The sequence below is a fragment of the Crocodylus porosus genome, unplaced genomic scaffold (genome assembly GCF_001723895.1).
Source record: "Crocodylus porosus isolate Cpor-Errol unplaced genomic scaffold, CroPor_comp1, whole genome shotgun sequence".
NCBI lineage: Eukaryota > Metazoa > Chordata > Crocodylia > Crocodylidae > Crocodylus > Crocodylus porosus.
In genome coordinates, this window is record NW_017728886.1 from 59569777 (window position 1) to 59593218 (window position 23442).

Below are 23442 nucleotides of genomic sequence, written 5' to 3' on the forward strand. Positions count from 1 at the left end.
CAGAGTTGAGCCAAGGGTGTGTAGTGGTGTGGACCTGGATGTCACTATGGGTGCATGCCTCTATCTCCATGCCTGCCTGGCCAAAGCTCTGCATTGCTGCACACACCAGGTCCTTGTTGGCACATGTCCCACACTCCACAGTGCCTGAACACCGCTCTGTGGCATCACATACCCTTGGTCTTGCACTGCCATGTACCCCTGGCATTGCCAACCAGCCAGAGTTCCATACAGCTGCACAGCTTCAGCTCCATGCTGTTGCCTGGAGGTACAGAGCTCTGGCCAGCATGCCAGAAGCATGCTGTAGCGTGGAGCTGAGGCTGTGCACTTCTGGTAGTTTACCAGACTACTGATGGGCTGAATACAATGGTTCCATGGGCGGAATCTGGCTTGTGGGCTGTATGTTTTATGCCCCAGCTTTACATTTAGCTATTGTTGGTAATGTAAGGTAGTTGTTAGATACCCAATTAATAGCAAAGCATTTAATTTTGAAGATACAAGCCTAGTCCTAAGAATTTTCAAGGTACGAAATGTAAGGGCACTTTTCCATGTGCTCTGGGGGGGACGGCACTGTAATGAGAACTGCTCCTAAAACCGCTCTAATTAAGCGTCTCGTGTATTAGCATTCCTGCTCTTCAAAATGGCGGTGGGGGCGCTTGAACTAAAGTTTGTCAAGTGCCCCCAGTACTATTTTGAAGCACGGGGATGTTGAGACTGCTGGTGCGTGGTAATTACCACACTCCAGCAGACTCAATTAATCCAGTCTGCTGTTACGCATGTTGGAGCAGGCTCCAGGATCATGTACAGGCACTAAGCATCTGGACTGGGATCTCTCCAAGAGAGTGTGTCAGCTTTGGACCTTGCTTTTGGAACTGTCTTATTCAGGCAAATTGCGAGGCCTGTTTGTTTCCCACAACTGTAAGAGACTGGGAAGTCTTTTGTAAATCTCAAATTAGTTTTTGCTGCTGGTTTTTGTGGGGAGTTGATTAATTGTTAAAAGTTGTATATTTATTAATTGTCAAGTGGCACCTAGAGCAGCGATTCTCAATCAGGGTGCCTTGAGATCCTTTTAAGGGGGGAGGGCTCGCACAATATTAACACTGTCAGAGGTACACGACAAACCCAGAGATTTCTAATTATTTTTGAAGCTATGGATTTCTTTCTAATCTGTGGTGGTCTTTACGTTCTTTGCAACAGAAAAATTGCTCTTAAAAAATTACTAAAAGCTAAGAGCTGACATTTTTTGAGGTGTGCTGTGAATCTAGCAAGGGCTGCCTTGAGTTTAGAAAGGTTGAGAACCATTGACCTAAAGCGAGGGTCTAGGTACTCCTATATAATGGATGCCCACTTGAATTCTAAATATATTTAAAGCAAGAAAAATGAAACAGAAACAAAGCCTTCCATTTTAAATCAATAGGGTTTTTTTTCCTCCCACGTTAGAAACCATTTATCAAAGCTGCTGTTCTGCCACTGTCTCTCTTGATTCTTCTTCCCAGCACCTGAACCCATTCTCTTTTGTGCCCTACTGTATTGTTTGAAACTCTCTATAATGAGGAAAAGAATTAGCAGCCTTCTTCTTTTAATGAGGAAGAGTATTAGCTTTCTGCTCTTTTTTCTGCAGGCCATTTTTCTCTCCAACATCTGTGAGGTGGGTTTTTTTTAGAGGATGTTTGCTTAAGTAAACATTTGAAAGGCTGATCTGCTTCATTGACTCATGTGCCTGCTAGAAAATTAGAAGCTAATTCCTGTATCTAGTTACAAAGAAGAATTACAGATGTGTTTAGTAAGTGGCTAAACTTTTATAGATACAGTCTGGGCCCAACTGAAGTCAATAGGAATGTGGCTAATTTCAATTATGAAAGAATCTTGCCGTACAAGAAGCAGCTGTCTTGATAGCCCAAATACGTAATTTGTGAAATAGGAAGAGCAATTTGCTATTTGACAGTAAGATATATTTTTAAAATTGAGGCAAGATTAAGTATCTAAAGTTTCTAAAATGTAAAAGCAATTACTGTAAAATTAATTAGTAATAGTATTTGTATTACAGGAGTCTGGGAAGTTTCAGTTTGTTTCTCATGAACTCAAATGCCAAGAGCTTAGGTTTGCTTTGTAAAGTTGTAAAGTCAGAGCATTTGACTTTATGTGATTTTTTTTCTCTTCATTTCAGATTAGTTTTTCTGGTAATAATATATTAGTGTATGCAGTGAAAGAGCAAAAGTACTCTTGTAAATCTGTTGTTGACTTAAAGATGTCTAATTCCTTAATGTTGTAGGATGGGTATCAGCTACCTACCTTTCAGGACCCGGGGCCAAATTAATGGAACTCAGTCTGAAAGTGGGCTTCTAGTTCCTCTGCCTGCCACTGAAATGCTGCTGAAGTTCTGGCGTTATGGGCCAGGTAAAATCGCTTGGTGGGCTGTTATTGTCAACCCCTGTTTTAGGGGGATTTTTGTAGGTGCCAAAATGTTGAATTATTGTCAATGCTGAAGTACCAAGGGTGTACCACCTTGCATTGTAACTTCCTAGTCTTGCAAACAAATCTTTGGCTCCACTTCCAGTCCGGTTAGTCCACTTATTTAAACCTGAGTTTAAAAAGTAGACTGAGGAAGGAAGGGCTTTCTCAGGTTTGAGGTTTTTTGAAGTCTAAATTATAAACTACTTGTCAGGAATCTGGTCTTGGAGTAGGGAATGAATGCCTATCGGAACAACTCCAGAGCACCATAAAATAAATCTCACCAATTTCTTTGCCAGGGGAAGGTTCACTTTTTTGGCTATTTGTTTTCTCTAATATAAACACATGGTAGTGTGTACCTGTTTATGTAGGTGTAAAATCCAACCCGTGTCACCTAAACACTACATTGTACATGCAGCTTCCCCTGCCTTAAGTAAGGATGTGAGGGGAAAAAATAAGTGTGCATGACAAAATCTAGTCCTATTTCTTAACACTATTTTCAATTTGTTCTGATATTATGGGGAAGAGGGTCATATATAAGACTAAAATATAATTCAGCCTACTGATCTAACCAACAGAAAACTGAGGAAGGCATTTAGTAACATTTTTCACCATGTTTCTTACTGCCACCTTTATTACTTGGAAAATGTTGCCCTTGTTCTCATCTTAAACAATTAAGCCATTTCAGCTTAATGAAATAATGTACATTTTTCTCTCAGTTGAGTTGGACACATTGGTAGGCAGTTAAATGTGTTACTTTGTCTGCTTTAAGGACAACTTTTTTCCTTGAGAATGGTACAATACAGTTTTCTATGCAGATGCTAAATCATGCTCTTGTATGTTCTGTGTCCACCACATCTTACAGAGAATATTTTTGAAATGTTATTGAAAATGTATTTTATCTCTCTCTGCTTTATTAATATGAATCCAGTTATACAGGACTCAGAGAGGTAAAGGGTCTTTTCTTCCTGAAAACTAGAATTGAAATAATTAATTGTAATTTTCAAGGGAAACTTGTATGTGGACATTCTTATTTTGTGGTAAGTGGGTTCTGAGCTCGACGTGACTTGAGTCAGTCTAAAAAAAAAATCAATGTGTATCAAACTAGGGAATTCATTCCAAAACAGGCTACTAATCTAACAAAGGCTTGTGCACATGATTTAAATTTGTACCATGATATAGTCCCATTGGAATCTACTGAGTGTATGTGGTAGTTAAAGAAGGATGTAGGTTGTATCAGAATTAAGAATGTTTGCATGCAGATTTGTAACTGCATAATTAAAGTATAATTAATTATTACATGCAGTTCATTATTTTGGCTTCAACTTTTACATAGATAAGGTCAAATAAATGTCAAGTACTTATAAAAATGAACATAAGTATATTTCTTAGACACACATACATCACAACTTTACAGTCTGATAGCTCAAGAGATTCCAGATTTAGATGCAAATTCTGAGCACTCCATTTGGAAGCGGGAAGTCTACCTTCTCAAATGGTATAGGCTCCTAGTTTTGTACTTTAAGGGTGGGAGACTTGGACTTTAAATTAAACCTTTCACTAGGGTACAACTAAATGTTGCCCACTGCAGGCCTTCTTCAGTCTGTGTAATTCTCAGAAGGTAAATTGGTGGTGAAAGGAGGACACCTGTATCTTTTTTCTGGATTTTTTGGAGGAAGGAGATGGCTAATACTTTGGAGGTAATTTAGACTTAACTTTTTTAGACTGCTCAGGAAGTTGGAATATCATTCTGGAAGAGATTTGCTGCTGAGTGGAGTGTTGGTAAGTTAGTCAGAGATGCATGATACATGGCACATCCATGTGGTTATGGCAGGGTGCTTGGCATGCACTTGTCAATTTAAGAGAAGGCTGAGGGAAAAGAAGCTTGCAGGTGTGACAAGGGCCAATTAAGGAGACACATGACCAGAAGGGGGCTGGGCTTGAGCCATATAAATCCAGGGCCTGAGCTGGTGTGGCAGTCTAGCCCTGGAAGCCAGCAAGAGAGGAGCTTCTGGCAGCAGGGCTACTGGAAAAACAGCTAAACTGGGGTAAGGAGCAGAGAGCCCGGGAACAGGGTGGAGAGGCCCAGAGGCTTGGGAGCAAGGCCAGAGCCCGGAAACAGCCCAGGTCTAGGAACAAATAGACCTGGAAACGGGTGGGTGAGCCCATAGCTTGGAGAGGGGCAGCAGAGAGTGGAGGGTCAGGATGCCTGAAGCCCAGTTAGCAAATAGAGCAGAGCCCATAGAAGGGCAGAGTGTGGGGCCCAGAGAGCAGCATGTGTCCTCAGGGCCAGAGAGCCCAGGGGTCTGGAGCTCCAAAAGGAGAGAGCATAGTAGGGCCAAGGGAGCCCTAAGGTCTCAACTGGCCTAGGAGCGGGGGCAGGACCGGGCAAATTCCAGTCCATGGGTCGGATCGGGCCCACCATGTACTCCATTTCCGAGCAGCCCTTGCCCATGTTGCTCCAGCTGGTTTCCTTGGAGACCCCAGGAGTGGTGTGGCTGTGACAGTGTGGCCCCAGGGTCTCCATGGAGACAGGCCCAAGCAGTGCTGGCAGGGCATGTGGCTGGGTGGGGAGCTGCTCCAGGCCCAGGGCTGGGATCTTGCAGCAGTGACCACATGGGCCAGAGCCAAGCCAGAGATGTGATCTGCTCCCAGCTCTGGCTCATGCTGTCACCACGACAAGATCCTGGCCCCGGCCTTGGAGCAGCTCCCCACCCAGCCACATGCCCTGCCAAACTGCTCGGACCATTCTCCATGGAGACCCCATTGCTGCACTGTCATGGCCCTGCTGCTCCTAGAGTCTCCATGGAAACCAAATGGAGTGATACAGGCAGGGGCTGCTGGGAAATGAAGTCCAGCCAGCAGCCAGATCTGCCATGATGCCCACCCCTGGTTTTGGGGGACCAAAGGTCAGGGACCACTGCTGGAGACTGCTGGGGCCAGGGAGCCTGGACGTCTGAATTGGCCTAGGAGTGAGGCCAGGGTCTAGGGAGACCATAGGTCAAGGACCGCAGCCAGAAACCGAGAGGACCAAGGAACCTATAGCCTAGGAGGGGTAAAGACGGGCTCAGAGTCCGTAGCCCAGGAAGGGCATGTGTCAGCATGGTATCTACAAAGTATTGGTGTGGGTACTGGGGGAGGATGGAGCCCATGTAATAATTAGCCATTAAGGCAATGACTATGGACACCTGCAATCTTAAGAGTGAGATCAGGCTTGGGAAACCCTGGAACAGTCCCCCTTTCCTTAAAAGTTAATAACATCAAGGCTTGGTGGGCAAGTGAAGGGGAGAGTGCCTAAAGGGATCCAGGTTGACAAGGATTGAGCGGCCACTAGGGAGCATTGTGACTACCTTTGGGAGGAGCACTTGCTACAGCGGCAAATTTATTTTCAAATGAGCATCATTTCCCCGATAGGTAGTATGTGCATGTACATGCGTATAAACCAGCCTGCCTTTTCAGGGATGGTTCTCTATCCTGAATCCATTCACTGCTTTATTTAACTTGAAAGGATGCTTAGGAAACAAAGGAAAACAATAAAACAAACAGAAAACCCCCTGAGTACTCACAATGGGTTTAAATTGGGGTTGGCAGCATTTTTGGATGAGTGCCAAAAAATCCCTGCAACCTGGAATTTAAAGATGTTGGTGTGCCAAGGGCAGACAGTGGGGGAGCTGCGAGCGGCCTAACCCTTGTCATGGCAGCATAGCCCTGGCCCCTTCCCCACCATGCTCCCCAAGGCACGTGTGCAGCTGCTTCCAGCAGTGAGCCAGGCCATTGCTCTAGACCCCACGAGCAGCCTCATGGCTGCCTGCTGCAAGCCGCCCAGGCTCTGGCTGGATCACCACCTCCATGCGTAAGGGAGAGGGAGCTTCTCCAGGGTCTGGTTGTCTTCTCTGGAGGGCTTGTCCAGGCAGCAGCTGGAGGAGCCTTCAGTGTTCCTCCCTCCCTTGATTGCAAGGCATCAACTGAGCAGAGGCAAGGCACACAAAAAATGGCATGAGCTGAGAGTGGGGATTTGCAGTCACTTCCCCTCACAGAATGAAGGTTTACAATCCAAAGCCACCATTTAAATTAATGCAACCCCCTCTCTACCCCACCCCACCCCAAACCCCAGATGCACAGGGGCAGCATGTTGGGAGGGGAGGGAAAAATAAGGGAGAGCTGCTGCTGTCATGGGCACTGCTTGACGTGACTTGAGCATGGGGCATCCCCCCAAGGGAAGCCCGTGCAGTGGGCACGTAATCCCCACTGCAGAGAAATGGCAGGGGAGCAAGACTGGGCTGCACAAATAGCCTGGGCTGCTCACAGCAGGCAGCCACAAACCTGCAAGCGGGCTGCGCTGGAGTCCAGAGCCCCCAGCCCGCTTGTTGCTGGCAGCAGCTGCACATGCACCTTGGAGAATGGTGGGAAGGGGCTGGGACTGCACTTCCCCTGGCCCCTTTCCCACCTGCCATGTGTCCCAAGGTGCACATACAGCCACTACCACTATGGAGCCCACGTTGCTGGCAGCAGGTGGCAGGCAGGCTGCAAATGGCTGTACTGGAGTTCAGACCCCTGGCCCAGATCCATGGTGGCAGTGGCTGCACATATACCTCAGGCATCATGCCTTGGATAGCACAACCCTGGCCTCTTTCCCACTGTGAGCCCCAGAACATGGTTGTAAAGAAGTCCTCCTATGATACAATGGATTGAACAGCATACTAGCTTTCAGTGCAGCTGAAATGTATAGATTATCTATATATATTTGTATGAGATAATGAATTGGCATAAACTGTGCTCTAGGTTAACTATAGCACAATTCTGTAAATTCACAAGAAGGGGGAAAACGTCTCACATCACCATTTAAACATTTTTGTTTGCACAAAAATTACTGGCATTTTATCTGCCTTGAAAAGAGTTAGAGGTAGTCTATACCATGGTTAGAAGTGGGTGAGTGAAATCTTATTTATTACTTGTCATGGAACCTGCACTGCTACCTGACTCTTGTTTGTATGATTTCAGCTGTAGCATGGGGAGGATCTTGCTGCCCCACTAGTACAGTAAGATTGGGCATATTATGGTTTGATTCACTAAGTAACGCTTCAGACACTTAGGAAACAAGCTATCCCAATGAGCTTTGTACTTTCTTTTTGTTTCTTATTTCAGGTAGACATGAAATCCTAGTGAAATGTTATGCAAAGAAAGTGGATAAGGCAGATACACATTTTGCATTCAGTTTATGGTGGGTGAAACAGGGGTAAGCCATCAAGAGCTGTTCTCACTGCTTGGCATCTGCTGGCAGGAACAACTACTATACAGTACACTCTAGTCCAGGGGTTGTCAACCAGGGGTATACGTACCCCTGGGGGTACTTGGGAAGGCCCCAGGGGGTACGTGACAGCAGTGCGGAGAAGTGGGAGGCACTTCCGGTTTCGCTGCTGGCACATCTGGTTTCGCCACTGCATGCGGGGGACACTCCCCCCCGCTCATCGATTGGCTGCTGGGGGACCTCTCCCCCTCCACCCTCCCTGCTCATCGACCAGCCGGGGGACTCCCTGCTTCTTCACCAGCTGCCAGGGATACACTAACCAAAAAAGGTTGAAAACCCCTGCTCTAGTTCCTCCAACCCCCAAATACAGTCATACAGGACTAATGCTGGATCTTCGAAAAGGCACAGACAGCCGCCACACTGAAACATGGGACTGGAAAGACCACTTGGGTCAAGGTGTCCAGTCCTTGCATTTTCAAAGAGTCCTAAAAATCATCCACTCCACCCCTTGCATACACCAGAGTCCTCAGACCATCTAGCTTAAAGTTTCTAAGTACCATCAGGAGCACTAAAGCACCCCAGTCAAAGCTCTTTCCTTTACCTGTGGCCAATGTTTGCACGCCTTCAGAGAAAGACACCCCCTGCCCACCCCACCAAGAAACCACTAAAGGAGACAGAAAGGGATAAAAATCTGTCCTGGCCTCTTCAGGCAGCTGGCAGAAACTATGACGCGTGGGATTACCAGACACCATCCACACAGTTACATCACAAGCCCTACAGGGGATTACAGACACTTTATTTTTGTGTATCACGTGTACTGTTCCCATAAAGGACTAGTCTGTGCTAGAGGAATCCCCAGGAAGAGACATGCACGGTGCTTCTGGTAGAAGCAGGTCAGAGTATTTTTCTCACTATGAATCTAAATGTTGCTGTTAATTTATACAGAAACTGGCGCTTTTTTATCTGAATCATAAGGTTCTAAGTGGAAGTCCAGAACAGCAATTTTATTTTCCCAGGGACCGACCACAAGTGGTAACCACCAGTACCACACCACAGCATGTTGAGCCTGCCCTGACTCTTCTGTTTATTGCATGACAGGAAACATGCATATCCTTTAACTCCTACATAGCTAACACATTTATCCATTTTGTTTTTCAGATTGATTATTTTTGTATGTACTTTTAAAGATGACGCCAAAACATGAAAAACAAGTAAGTAACATTTTAACTTTATTAGAGAGGGAGCCAGGATTGATGACAGATGTGCATAACATTTTACTGTGCAAAGGATCTACAGACTGAGAACTTGGAAAATCATTAGATAAGAGCCTGTTGCTGTTGTTGGGTAGCTATAATGGCTGTATGACTTTGTATGAAAAAGAGGATGCATTTTTTCCCACTGTTTCATATTACATAGAGAAGTTATGGAATCTCCCTCTTTGGAAACTTTCAGAAGTAGGCTCTGACACTTGGCTGGGATGATTTAGTCAGGGATGATCCTGTCTTGAGCACAGGGCTGGACTAGATGACCTTTAGAGGTCCCTTGCAGCCCTGCTTTCATATGATCCTATGTAGCTTTACTAAGTATCTTTGTGCATGCACGCGCATGCATGCGTGCACCCCCCCCCTTCTGCATTGGGCACACAAACACACACATTGGGCACACAAACACCCCCCCACCGCATTGGGATGAGAAATCAGGTTGAAGAGTTTAGGGGAAAATTATGAAGGCCAATGAAATTTCTAGGGGGTCTGACTCAATATTTTGGCAGTAGGAATTTCACTGGTGTTCAGGAGTTTGGGAAATATTTTGCTACAGAACTGGTGTCTATAGCTGTGATTCTCAGTCAGGGTGCTGTGGCACCCTGGGATGCCGTGAGATCCAAGGGTGCCACGCAATGTTAGCACAGATAGATGTGCAAACATGATTCACAATATAAAGCCAGTAATTTCAAATACGAATCCATACTGTTAAAAACATTCTGACATTGTGGTCTCTATAAGATCTTTGCAATAGAAAATCACTTTAGTTTTTTTCTGCACTCAAAAAACAAGTGAAAGTTTAGAGCTAGTATTTTCTGATGGGTGCCTTAAGTTTAGCCAGGGGAGCCTTGAGCCTGAAAAAGTTGAGAACCACTGATCTATAGAACCTATTATATTTCTGCACAAGTCCTTAGCGTCCTAGGTTAGAATGAACTTTCTTTAGGTCAAGGAAAAGCAGAAGTAACATATTCCTCATGAGAGAACACCAAGTGCCTTTTCCTTAGTTGTGTTCCCTTTGCTGAACACTCACCAAGTTGTCCCAGGGTCGGAGTACATGAGGTACTGTCCCTTTCCTTGGCCTCTCTAACAGAATTCCTGGGCAAAGGAAATGTTATACTTTCATGGAAATGGGACCGCACAGCTCAGCTGTCCTTGACCCAAGCAGATCTGTGAGTCCCCTTATAGTTTAAGGGGACTGATGCCAGTCTTGGGGATGCTGTGAGTTCAGTTCACCTGACAGGTGAAACTCACGGACAGGCTTTGTCTATAACACAGTAGGTTTTTAGTTAGCACAAGAGAGAGACAGATCCAGACACAATAGTAAACACACCTGTATGCATTTTCATACTTCACTTTCTTCACTAGTTTGGATTCATTGGCTTAGATCTCAGTTCCTATTTCAAGTCACAGTTCTTGTCTGCATTGTGAAGTCAGTGCCTCTTTTCTCCCTCTGTACCCAAACAACCTCCTCTGATATTACCTGGTCTATATGTTTAGACAGAACTACTCTGCTACAAATGCATGTCCCTTTGATCTTCTTTCCTAGCCAAAGCTTCCTGTTCTCCCAGAAGCCTGAGTACTTGTTCTTTTGTGAATCCATTTTAACCTCCTGCTTTCTCTTTCCCAATAAAACCTCCAAACTGGGAATCAATACCAGAGATTGGTGAATTGTGCAGCCATAATGACAACTATGTGGCATCCTAACTAGTAGAATAATTTCTGCACCCACCAATAGATAGAAATGAAACAATAGTTCCTGTGATTACAAACCTGTATTTTAGTTATATAATAAATGGTGTTTTACATGCTGTTTGCTTTCCTCTTTCTAACGTGCTTCTGTGAAATGCATTTAAAAGGAATGCCACTCCCATGTGTATTGCTGAAGACTTACCAAAGAGTAATTGCTGGAGTAATTATTCTCTTGTGGGTGTTTTAAAATTTCCTTCTGCTGGACAGTATTAGAGAGCGGGGGGCATTTTTCTTTTATGTGGCCAAAACAGGGTTATCTACATGGCATATATTTTTAGTTATTAATAATATGCATAAATGTTATATTAAGTTGATTAATTTAAATAATAATACCGGTGATGAATGCAACTTTAGATTTCAATCATTCTTTCAATTTAAGTTGCAGAAAGTAACACTAACAGAAGGATGGAAATTAAGCAACATACACATATTTATATTTAAGCACTGCCTGGGTCTGCTCTAAACATTGTAGGCCTTCTAACAATCGAATATATTAGGCTATATTTTTTAAATATATATAGCTTGTGTTCCTAGGAAATGTATGTACCAAATCTACTTTAAAAACTGTATTAAATCAACATGTTCTCATTGTTATTGTAACCAATAAAAATACATGTTTCTTTAAAAAACAAAAAATATATACAATGGAAAGTTGATAAAAATCAATTATTTAAATTGGGCTTTTCACTTGTGGAGTTTCTTGTTTGCTTGAGAGCAAGGTGAATTTCTTTAAATCAGCAAGTGAAAAGCCCAATTTAAATGACTGATTTTTATCAACTTTCCCATTGTGTATATTTTTTGTTTTTTAAAGAAACATGTATTTTTATTGGTTGCAATAATGAGAACATGTTGATTTAATACAGTTTTTACAGTAGATTTGGTACATACATTTCCTAGGTACACAAACTATGTATATTTAAAAAAAAAAGCCTAATATGTTAGATTGCTAGAAGCCCTACATTGTAGTGTGCTATAAAATGGTGAAAAATATATTTCTTATTCACTAAATGATTAACTTGTTGCTTATATTTGTATTGAGCTCTATTAAGATAGCAACTTGCATTTAATTATTAAACACAAAAACAATGCTTCAGATTTATTTAATGTTTTGGATACAGAAACTTTTGTTATCAAAATGTAGTGCGCATTTACAACTAACAAATTTATTTAATGCTAGTATTAACTGTTACAGTAGTAGAATTATGAACTATGGTTAGAGAATTAAACCAGTTATTTTAGGTCTCCCCAAGGAAAATTTTCTAAAAGGCCTAGGTGAAAGTCATTTAAGCTTAAGTTCTTACTTGCATAATTCTCTTGAAAATTCTCCTTAAAATGGTCCTTTCTTTTGCACACACTGCTCCAAACTCTGTTCCCTTTCCCTCCTCACACACAAGAAATTAACAGTAAATCAAGCCGCCTTCTCTCTATGACAACCTACCATGCTCTTCACCCTGTCCTCCACCCTGCCCCCCCCTGAAAAAGACCCAACAAAACAGATTAAAACCCTAAACCCTTCCCCGTAACAATCCATGATATCTGCTATTGTAACCCCCTGGACTTGTATGCTGAAGTATTTTAGCTTTGAGACATGGATAGAGCACTTCAGAAGTGCTGTACATGCGCAAAAGGACCAAGCAATGCCATTTAACTGAAATACCCAGAACCCTTAAGAAGTAGGGGTTGGTAGTTACTGAGCAGATGGTTGCTTTTCCTTGAGCTGGAGAATAAGCCTCCATTCTGGGTGCAGAATCATAAATATTGTAATTTGAGAGCTGAGTTAATCAGGTAGAGAGAATAGTTTGATACTATGCAGGTAGGCTCAGTTGATAATCCTGGTCAAGGAGTACTCATGATGGTGTATATCCATAAAATTCTACAAGTTCCAATACCTGTGATGACTTTACTGATTCTTTGCACCCAGTAGCGTAGACCCAACATCCCTTGCAGGGTCAAGCCCCTAATACATGAAAGATTTCATAGATTTCATAGACATTAGGGCTGAAAGGGACCTGGCTTGATCATCGGGTCCAGCCCTCTGCCCAAAGGGCAGGCAGTCAGCAGGATTGTGCCATATTTTTAAAACTTGACCTCAAAAGGTAGATTTTCCCTCTCATTCTTAAATAGAAGAAATCAGCCTTTAACTTCAGAATTTTTAGTAGAGGCTCATTGATTCAACACAATATTTTATTTAAATTATTTTAATAAATTACGTTACATTTATATCTTAGGCTATATTATATTACATTCAAATTTCATTTTAAGCTGGTTTATTTTTACAAAGGAAAGCTTAATTATAATTTAAATAAAAATTAAAAATCTATGTAAATTTAAAAATCCAGGTTTTTTGGCTTAAAAATAATCATGGATTTTTATTCACCCTGCCTAACAGCGACTTCAGCGTAAAATGGGGAAATAGATTATTGTTTTGTCTGATTTTTTTTTTTCTTTTAACTTGCAGCCTGGCTCTCTCAGGTTGGGATCAGAGAAGGCTATGTCTGCACCACTTCTGGATTGCAACAAGGAATGTTGCATGATATTCTGGCTTCATGTGTGCTAACCCCTAAAACAGATGTAATATAGCTGCCCTAGAGTGCTGCTGGATGTATGCTGATAAGCACACCTGAGACTGAAAGCATATTTGCAAAACTCCAGTGCTCCGCTAGATTGGCTATATGACACTCTGTTTCAGGATTCAGTATACATAGAGTGCTTTCCTGTGGCACTCCCTGTTGGAATCTGGAAGCAGTGAAGACATACTTAGAGAGTTGGCTTGGGTTCTTTATGGCCTATCAGCAAGTATAAAGACTTTGCAGGCCAAATCTGGTCCTTGCTCATACCTGAAGTGTGATAATGGCTTCTGTGTGTTTGACCAGGTGTAGCCACATACCATCATGTCATTATTTTTGTTTTTACTGTGATGGAAATTAGGAGTCTAACTCAGAGACCAGGTTCCCATTGTGCTAGGTGCCGTACAAGCAAAGAAAGCTGTTCTTTGCCCCAAAGTGCATATAGTGTCCCAGATTGGGGGTTGCTAACCTATGACCCATGGGCTGAATCCAGCCATTGGCTCTGACTCGCAGGTGTGGGGCTTCAGCAGCAGGGGGCTTTGGCTCCACACGTTGTCCTCATGCCACTGCATGCCCTAGCGCTCACTCCCCCAACCTGTGTCTGATCCAGGATGGGTTCTGGCTTGCAATCAGAAATGGTTGCTCACTCCTACTCCAGATCAGAAGAGTTTGAATCTTGCCAACTTCCTTCTCTTCTGCCACCCGTGGAGCAAGGCTAATAGAAAACTTGGGGTGGAGGTTTTCCTAGAGCAGTCACAGATGTAGATGTGCTGACCATGAAGTTCTGTTCCTACTAGAACTCAAGGATATTTCAGTAAAAAGTTCTTTTAAAATGAATGTATTGCTCTATTTGCTTACACAGTTTTAAGTTTCAGTTGTAATGTATAGATATGTATCTGAGTGAAAATTAATTTAATTGTCCAAACTAAATCAACTCTTGCATATACAGACTGTAAAACCCAAACCATAGAAAAAATATTTTTCAGTTGGCGGGGAAAAAAATCAGGCAGTTTTTCTGTATGATTCTTTTAAGATGAATGCTTATTATACTCCACCCTTTATTATGACTCACATCCTGAAATACCATGCTGATATAGTTTTTTTGTATGGAGTGGCTTGCCTATTGAGTTTATTTTAATGATGTATTAATAACATTCAGAATAATAATAGGGTTGGGTGGGGGAATATTAGAATTTACCTACTTCAGCCATCTGCACAGATGAGGATTTACTGTTCCTAAATCATCCCCAAAAGATGTCCATCCAGCTTCCTCTTGAAAACCTTTAATGAATGAGTTTCCACAGTTTCCATGGGCAGCTTGTTACAACATCCTACTGTTCTCAGAGTTAGGAACTTTTTCCTGAGACTGAATATAAATATGCTTTGCTCTAATTTAAACCTTTTGTCCTGTCCTTTGTACAAGGGAGAACAGCATTTCTCAGTCTTCTTCATGGTAGCCTTTCACATATTGGAGAATATGACGTGCATCTCTGCCTCACCTTAATTTTTTTTCTAAACTGCAGGTGGCAGGCCTGGCAGTGGCGAGGGAGAAGTGGCTGCTTTTTCTCTGTGCCCGGCAGCAGCTTCTGCCCGGCTGCTGCCATTGCTCATCATGGGTGGGCTGGTCCGGAGTAGGCACAGGGTGGCCCGGGACTGCGGCTGTACACATGGGTCCTGGCTGGTCTGGAGTTGCTCCACTCCAGTCAGGGCTAGTCCAGAGCGGGTGCAGAGTGGACTGAGCCAAGGTCAGGGCTGGGGGCTGAACGCATGGGTCTCTGCCAGTCTCCATGGGGCCACGGTCTGGCAGCAGCAACTGCTGGAAGGAACCACTCCCCCCTGGGTTACTTAGGAATGGGGACTTGGAGCTTCTTGGGTGGCAGGATGCGCCACAGGCTGGATGGTGCCTGGGCCAGGTGGGACCAAAGGACCTGCCAAAGGCCAGACAAATTATCTCCAAAGGCTGGATCCGGTCCGTGGACTGTATTTTGCCCACCCCTGGGCTAGATGCACAAAAGGATTGAGGTACCAAAATCCTGCCTAGCTGCCCCTGTAAACACCTACACCCAAAATAGATCTATAAAATTCCAACTCAGCTGCTACCAAAATTTGACTCTGAATAAATTATGCAACTGATTAGAAGTTTATCAGTACAGGTAAGGTGTACATGGCACAAAAGATCTAGTCCTGGGCATGATAAAACTGCTCAGTTCTTGACAGTGTTAAATAGCTAACCATGGATATTGAATTTAATGAATAATTTAAGTTAATGACTAAGCCCATACCTAACTAAGCCTCATGAGGATCTACAAAATAGTAGTTCCTCACCCGTCTCACCTACTAGGCCTGATTCAGTTAGGTGCTTCTAGAGCAAATCTGTTGTACCAGGCCTAACAGAAAATGTGGTGGAAGGAAAAGATGCCTCCTTTTATCCTGTATCTCCCATGGTTAGAGGGGGCACTTACTTAGGATAGGAGAGATCCAGGTTCAATTCTGTTTCCTGCCTGAGGGGATTTGAAACTTTATCTCCTACCTTACATGTGAAAAAGGTAGGCCATAGGACATTCTGTCAGGCCGTAAGGCATCCTAGGGTGAGATCCTGCCAGTTCTTTCTCCTGAAATTGTTCCACGTTGTGTGGAAGAATTAAACTTGCAATAAGATTAGTGAATTATAAAATTAATGAATTATGTCACAAAAAGCTTGGTTTTAAAGGAGTGGGGTAACTACCTAGCCTTTTTGCTATCTTTCAAAGTTATAGGACTAGCTATGCCTTTGACCTCTTTCTGGTATCATGCACCCCGAAGTTATCAGGTCTCAAGGCTTCTCCATGTTCCCACATGTAGATTTGGCTTTAATCAGCTATATTTCCAGGCAATTATTTATCTGGAGTAATTGCACTGCCTTCCTGTTTTGTTTTATTTTTTTCCGCCCTAACAGCCCTGCTACTGAACTAAAACAACATGCATTCAGTAAATGTTCCCATAAACTGTTATAACCATGCAGAAACTATTCTAATCACTTGACCACATACACTGTTATTGTTTATAAATTATTATAGATCAGCTCTATCGCCTTCACTGTCTTATTCTAATGACAGCAAAGTGACAGGAAGTTATTTTTTTTTGGTCAGGAACTTTGTGGAAAATGACTAGATTGGAGGGGCTGAATAATTGGATTTGTAATAGTTGTGGTTTGGGGCATTCTAAAACATGAGGTTGTCACCTGATGATTCCCAGAACACAATGATTTGAAGCAGTCACAACTAAGTAAATGAAGTAAATGGCTAAGCATTGTGAAATTATTCCCCCCCCCACAGTAGTTTTTTCCCCATTTTAAAAATAGTTGGTTTTTGGCAGATTTCCTACTTTACCATTATATGTGTTTAAAAAAAAAAATCTCTTCATGCTACTTATGCCTTCTCCAAAAGCTGGAAAAGTTATTATGCCTGTGTATGAAGCAGCTATGACTTCTCTTTATATTCCAGGCTATTTCTGCTTGCTTTTCCTGACATATTAGTTAGTTCTGCAGAACTGTTTCAGGTGGGAGAGAGTAAGCTAGTGTCTATTCATCAGTCACCGTCTACAGAATTTTTAACTAAGTTCTGCTGGTAGAACTTGTATTGCTGGTAATGGTGCTTGAGCCAGAAAACCTTGAGATTGACCATCCCAGGCTAAATTGGGATGTTAGCTATGAAAGAGGAAAGTATTTTTGCTTGTTAATGTAGCTAGTTTTTTTTTGCTGAGTTGCAGAAAGAAAATAAATATGTAACCTCCTGACACCAATACTTTGTTATGTTTGTACATAGCTTGTGGCGAAGCCCTGTTATGTAGGGTTTCCAGATATTACTACCTAAGCAATAGCAAATATTCTTTTAAGAGAACTGCAGTACTTGAAGCCTTTATTTTGGAGGTCTCTATGATTTACTAATCACAAGATGGCCTCTGGGTCACCCACATGGACATCCTGCCAGATAGATTTAAATTGTAACATGCAGGTTTTGTGGCAGTGTAGGATTGGTTAGTTATGCTGGTACAAATCTTAGTACAGTAGAGTGCAGTCACTTTGCAGGATTAAATACTTTACCTGTCCCCCCTGAAGTTGAGGGCTTGTGAATTAGGTGGGAAGGGAAGGTGGGTAAGGAGGGTTAGAGCTACAACAAATACCTGTGAGGAACTTTTGATGATTTCTGGCTGATCAGAGAAGCAGCAGCCTTTGAAGAAAAAGCCAGAACGAACAACTGAGCATCTTATCCCTAATTTGGAAATATGTTGTGAATTAGGTGGGTTGCACACCGCCTAGATACCAATGTTCCAGGTTCTGCTGTCAGACACAGTTATATGGGAATAAGCTCTAATGGCAAAAAGACTAATTATTATGGGATATCTGTATCTACACTGTGGGATTTACTACTGCATCAGCTATAGCAGCGTAGTTAAACCAGTGCAGCTTTCTAGTACAGACAAACCCTAGGAGTTGAAAGAGGGCAACATTAAAAGCATTAATGACCACATCAAGACCAATACATTAGACACCTGGACAGAATTTAGCAGACTTAAACAGAATTTAGGCCTCTAGGTAAAAATAAATAAATTCTAGACTAACTCCTCTTCAGCAGTCTTAAGATTCTTTAGACACTTAAATTCATTCAGCACTTACATTCTGACCTGAACACATTCCTAGGCAACTAAACTTAGGTTTCTGAGCACACACAGAAGTGCCCCAGATCTTGCAATTAGGTGATTAACTCCTACCTAAACTGCACTGCAATCCAGGAAAGAGATTCATAGTGGTTATGTCCCCAGAAATACCTGATCTGTTAGGCATGCCAAGAGTGCCTATCTCATACTGACACAATGTAGTACAGTATAAGACTTAGCACACATGGCCAATCGTTACTAGGAAAACATGGCAGGAAGAAGAGGTTAGGTGGTGGAGCCAGAGAGAACAAGCAAGAGGTAGTGTGTTTCTGTGGCTCAGGAGAGTGGCTTTGAGTCTCAGCTGCCAGAGCTCTTTACACATTACATTAAATAGTTATTAGATTAAAAAAGCAGAAATAACCTTGATACCATGATTGGAAATGAGGACTTGACCCTCCCAATGGATGTGTCCTCATCACTGAGGTGTGGAATCATACTCACTATTGCTTGTTTTTCTGAGCTCATGACTCTTGCATTTCTTTCTGTTTAGTGGCCCAGCTTCAGCAGGAAGTATGGAGAATGCCTGTAGTCAGAATGTTACATAGTGTGGGAGCTTGGACATTCTCCTGGGAGATGTCAAAGTGAGACCCCCTCCAACCGAGTAGGTCCTAGAAGCCAGGTCTCTTGCTTCCTGGGTGAATGCTCTGCCCATGAAACTGGTGTGCAAAAGGTGGGCACCAGTGATAGCAGCAGTAGCCACTACTGCCACTTTTGGGCATCTACCCTCAGTGGAAGCCTAGATGTCAACCAGATAGAAGTGCCTAATGTGCAGCCCTGTGTCAGGTACTTAAGCATCAAGGAAGAGGCAGGAGTTCAAATACCCTGTGTTAGTGCTTCCTTTTGGTTCTCTTTAGCTGATCACCCTTTGCTCTAAATCCCCTTCTCAAAGCTGCTAAACACTCCCCATTTACTGTATATGTATCTTGGGTTCCTAACCACTCTGTTTGAATCACCTTCCAGGCACCTCTTCTTAGACTTCAGAATTCCTGAAATGTAGGAGCCTGCAAGACTGATCTTGATCTGGCTCTTAGTTGCTAGGGCAGGGGAACTTACTTGACAATAAAAGTGGTAGTGGTTTAGTATTTCCTTGGCTCAAAACAGCAATAAGGGAAACTTCAACCGAGCTTGGGAAATGCTGTACATTTTGTCTTCTTCCAATTACTCAACACTTGTTTTGCTTCTCTCTTGTCTCACCACTTTCAGTATGTCTCCATCTACATACACAGTGCAGTATAGAAGCATCTGTGCTAGCTTTGAATGAGAACATTATTCTGAGTTCAGCACCATGCTAATGTGGCTGTGCTACTTCTGATATGAAACTTGCTCAAGCGTCTCTACTTGGCCATCCCTTCTTTTGTGCAGACATACACGTAGGTATAAGAGAGTATGATGGGCATCTAATATGAATAAAGGAAAGGGTCAGGCTACAAAACAGGCCTTGCAACACTTTCACTATGAGAGCATTAGCTTTCCATGGGAAGGGAGGGCTGTGGGTTGTCCTGATGGAGTTACTTTTCTTTTAGCTACCTGAAGCAATTCATTTGAGGTTGGGGAAAGAAAGCAGACAGCTTTGGGGATTGAGCATTGTACAAGATTATGTGGCTGTAGGATAGAGGAGAAAGGTATATAAAAGATCACAGGAAATCCTCAAACAAGAGAAGACAGAAACAAAAACTATGGAACAGAAAACCTAGACGGAGAAGAGCAAAAGGTAGATATGAAGAGCAAGTTATGTTAAGTGTGACTGGGTCAGAATGGGGATGAAAATACAGTAGAGACTTGGAAACTGACAGGAGGAAAACTTCCCTCAGATACCCTTTGCTTAGCATAACAAGTACATCCATTTTGGAGGGAGAAACCCCACATCTTTTTATATATACCTTTTCGGTCTAAAACTCTGGTTACCCCTCAGTGGTAACCAGTTTACAAATTAAAGGTCAGCCAGCACTTCACCTAATGGCAATTACTGTAGCTCCATTGACTATGATAGAACTATGTGAGTTTATCCTATTTAAGGGTCAGTCCCCAAAGATAAAGGAGGTGCTCTGTGTTTAGCCATCTATGCCTATGAAAGTAAGTGGAAATCACTACGAAATCAAGATACTAATGTTTTTTGAACACTATGCACTGGTGTAAAAAGCTATACAAGATGCATGGAAGTGGAAGATTGGGCCCTAAGTGTTTCTCTGGTGCTGAAAGAGGCAATAGAATCCCTGGGGAAAAAAAATTATTTCATACATTAAATTATTACATCCTGACTACATGTTCCCCTGCCACTGCTGATACAAAAATGCCTTTTGTGCTTGCGTTCTTGTTTAACTGTTTAAAAGTTTGCTGTCAGGGGTTTATGAACTGGAGTGTGGAGGGATTTCCATTTGAAATACAAGCAATACTTCTGGGTAGTTGTGGTTTGGGCTTAGGGAGAAGTATTCTTGAGTGCTTTCTGTTTCAATGCTTTTGGTTTGTGAAAAATATTATTTATTCTGCAAATAACATTAAGTTATTGAGAACACCAGACTAGATTCTCAGCAGAATAAATCGGTTTAACTCTGGCATAGTTAATGGACCCATCCCATTTATGACAGTTGACTGTCTGGCCCCTCTGTATGCAAACAGCAATTTGTCTAAATCTATGGCTGCTTTTTTAACAATGAATCTTTCTAAAACAGGGGTGACCAATATCTGGCCTGTGGAGCCATGTCACCTGGCTGCAGCAATGAACACCGCCCCCATTCATTTTACTACTAAATGTTTGGATTTGTGGGGAGCCCTGTGGGCCAGATCTGTGATGAGAAGCCATGCTATCTGGCCCACAGGCAGCCTTTGTAGCCAAACACTTGGTGGGCCAGGTGATACAGCTGCAGTCTCCAGATCTGGCCAGCAGACTGGCCCCAAGCCACCCATCTGGCCCATCATTGTTCTAAAATAATGTCATTGGTCAGTGACTCTGCCTCTACTCCTAGAGTTTCCCACAGAACTGATGTAATCTTCCTTTGGTCTCAAGGAAAACAAGTATGGCTCTCAGTGATTTATCTCAAAGCATTTCTGAAGTATTTATTTGCTTCTCTGGAGGGCACTGGCCATGATCAAGTTTTCAACCTAACACAGTCTTTGCATCTGTTTTAATAAATTAGTGTGGATGCAGTGGTACCGGTATGGATTTATTGCAGTTCAGTCTGTTGTGGTACAGTAGCTTACATCAGTATGGTTGTGTGCACACACAGGGGGAGAACTGCACAGACTTAATTAAGCCATTGCCTAAACTATGTGCACACAAACCCTAATGTATTTTATGTATCCTGCCAAGATTGTCTTATGGTCTGATGCTGTCCTTTGGGCGAGGTACAGACATTACATTTTTACCAGCATAAGTTATCAGAAACCAGTCTATACCTGTAACAGATCAGACATTTGGCACACACAGACTGGTTTAAAAATGGCAGAACCCAGGCTAAGACTTGCCCCCCACCATCAAAGGGTGAACGTGTGTTCTGTTCACTACTAATCTAAAGTATGCAGCTTACAGAAAACCACTTAGATCGATTCTGCCTTGGCTTGTTGAATGTCTGTACCTGGTAGGTCTCTGCTAAGTTTCAGTCCCTGATTTGATGCTACGGAGATGTGACTGAATCTCTGAATCTGAATCGAATCAGAGGACCCTTTAATCTCTCCAAATCAAATCAGAACCCTCCAAATCCATTTGGAGAGTTTTAGGAAGATTCAGCAATTCGGACATAGACACAACTTTACATTTTTTTTTACATACCTCTAGGTAGCAGCTTGTGAATGCTGTGATGCTGGGATGCATGGAGTGTCCCACAGGAGCACAGGAGGCTCCCAGCGTGCTCCACAGCAGACCCAGAAGTGGACCAGAAGCACTTCCAGTCCGATTCTGGGTCTGGCAGAGAGCACGCAGGGGAGCCCCCGTGCTCTGGTGCCTCCTGGGTCTGAGGGGGCACCCAGGGTCCTTCCGCAGCCAGTCGCTGAGTCAGAGGGTAAGGGGGGGCCTCGCAGTGTGCTCCCCGGCAGACCCAGAAGTGGACCAAAAGTACTTGCGGTCCACTTCTGGGTTCGCCACCGATCATGCAGGGGGGCCCCCGCACTCCTGCGGGATGCTCCATCCACCCCAGCATTGCAGTGTTCATGAGCCATGCCTGGCACCTTGAGGTATGTAGAAAAAACATTTAAAGCTGTATCTATGGCTTAATCACTGATTCTCTGAATTGGTATTGAATCTTCAGATTTGGCTGAATCAAATTAGGGATAGTGATCTGAATCAACTAATTGAATCCGAATTGAATAGGGCCCGCTTCACCCACCCCTAGTACCTAGCCATAATGGAATGATTTGATTAAGCAGTTGTCCTCCAATAGTTGAACTTGAACAGATTATTGAATTACTGTGCAAGTATTGGGCTTCACTCTCAGTGGTGCGTCCAATATTTCTGTTTTAAAGAAACTATTTCTACTTCAATGTTCTCAGATATATCAGGTTCCTCAGCATGACATACGATTTCCCAGAGATGATAGTGGAAATGTTAACATATAGCTGTATTCCTCCAGTCTGCCAGAAGGTAAGGTAGAGATGCACCTTTATATACTGACTCTATCTGTGATGCATAATCTTTCATGACCCCAAGCTCACTTCATCAGGTGCTAGGCAGCTCTGATTCAGTTAGACTATAAGCTGCATCTCCACCCTGCCTTCTGCCTGACTTCAGCCTAACTTGGCTAATTATCTGCTGACAGTCTGAATTATTAGCCATATAAATTTATTTAATAGTAGTGTTTAAAGGCCTCAGTCTTGATTAAAACCCCATTATACTAGGCACAGTTAGGATCTGTTCGGTGTGCCAGCACAAATGAGCTGGGGAAAGGAAGGGAGCATATGGAAGCTCTTTTCTCCTTTGGACCAAGGCATTTCCTAAAGAGCTTGTACATTCCCCTCATGTAGATAGGTGAAGAAGGGCAAGAGACCTTTGACACTGCTGCTTTCCAGGATGTCCAGTTTTGGGGGCTCAGGAAACTAAAGCTACTAAAGATAGACAATGACCTGGTACAACTTCCTCCTTCCGTAGAATAGAAGAGATTGGGAGGGAAACAGTGACTCCCCAAAGCGAAATCTATTTTATTTTATGTTATTGCTCTGGAGAACTTGTTAGACCATATTCGGCTGCCACTACCCATGCAAGCTTGTTCTCTCATTCTCTGCAGTATAGTACATAGCACCTTGCCCAACCTAAAACTTGAAGAACTTTATTCTGGATTGGGCTATTAACAGGGATCTGAACTTTTCATTTGCCATGGCAAAATGCAGTAAAATGTGGATTTTTCATTTTAAGGAGAAAAACGCAGATTTTCTCTTTTCAAGCAGCAGGGATGGTGGTGTAGAGTTGTGCCCCCACTGCTGATGGGTGGGCGGGGGGGTACCTCATGGCGTTGTGGGGCTCCCACCCCACTCTGCCTGCCGCACC

The 23442-nt window shown here is 43.0% G+C and overlaps 1 protein-coding gene across 2 annotated transcripts in view; it reads left to right on the forward strand.

Annotated features, from left to right (window-relative positions):
• The window catches only part of SNX10 (sorting nexin 10), a 65554-nt gene that overhangs the window by 24383 nt on the left and 17729 nt on the right, over positions 1 to 23442 (forward strand). For both annotated transcript variants that reach the window (XM_019534986.1, XM_019534995.1), the window contains exon 2: positions 8855 to 8907. In XM_019534986.1, coding sequence (XP_019390531.1) covers positions 8884 to 8907 — 24 coding nt within the window. In that variant the 5' untranslated portion in view covers positions 8855 to 8883. The remainder of the gene's footprint in view (positions 1 to 8854; positions 8908 to 23442) is intronic.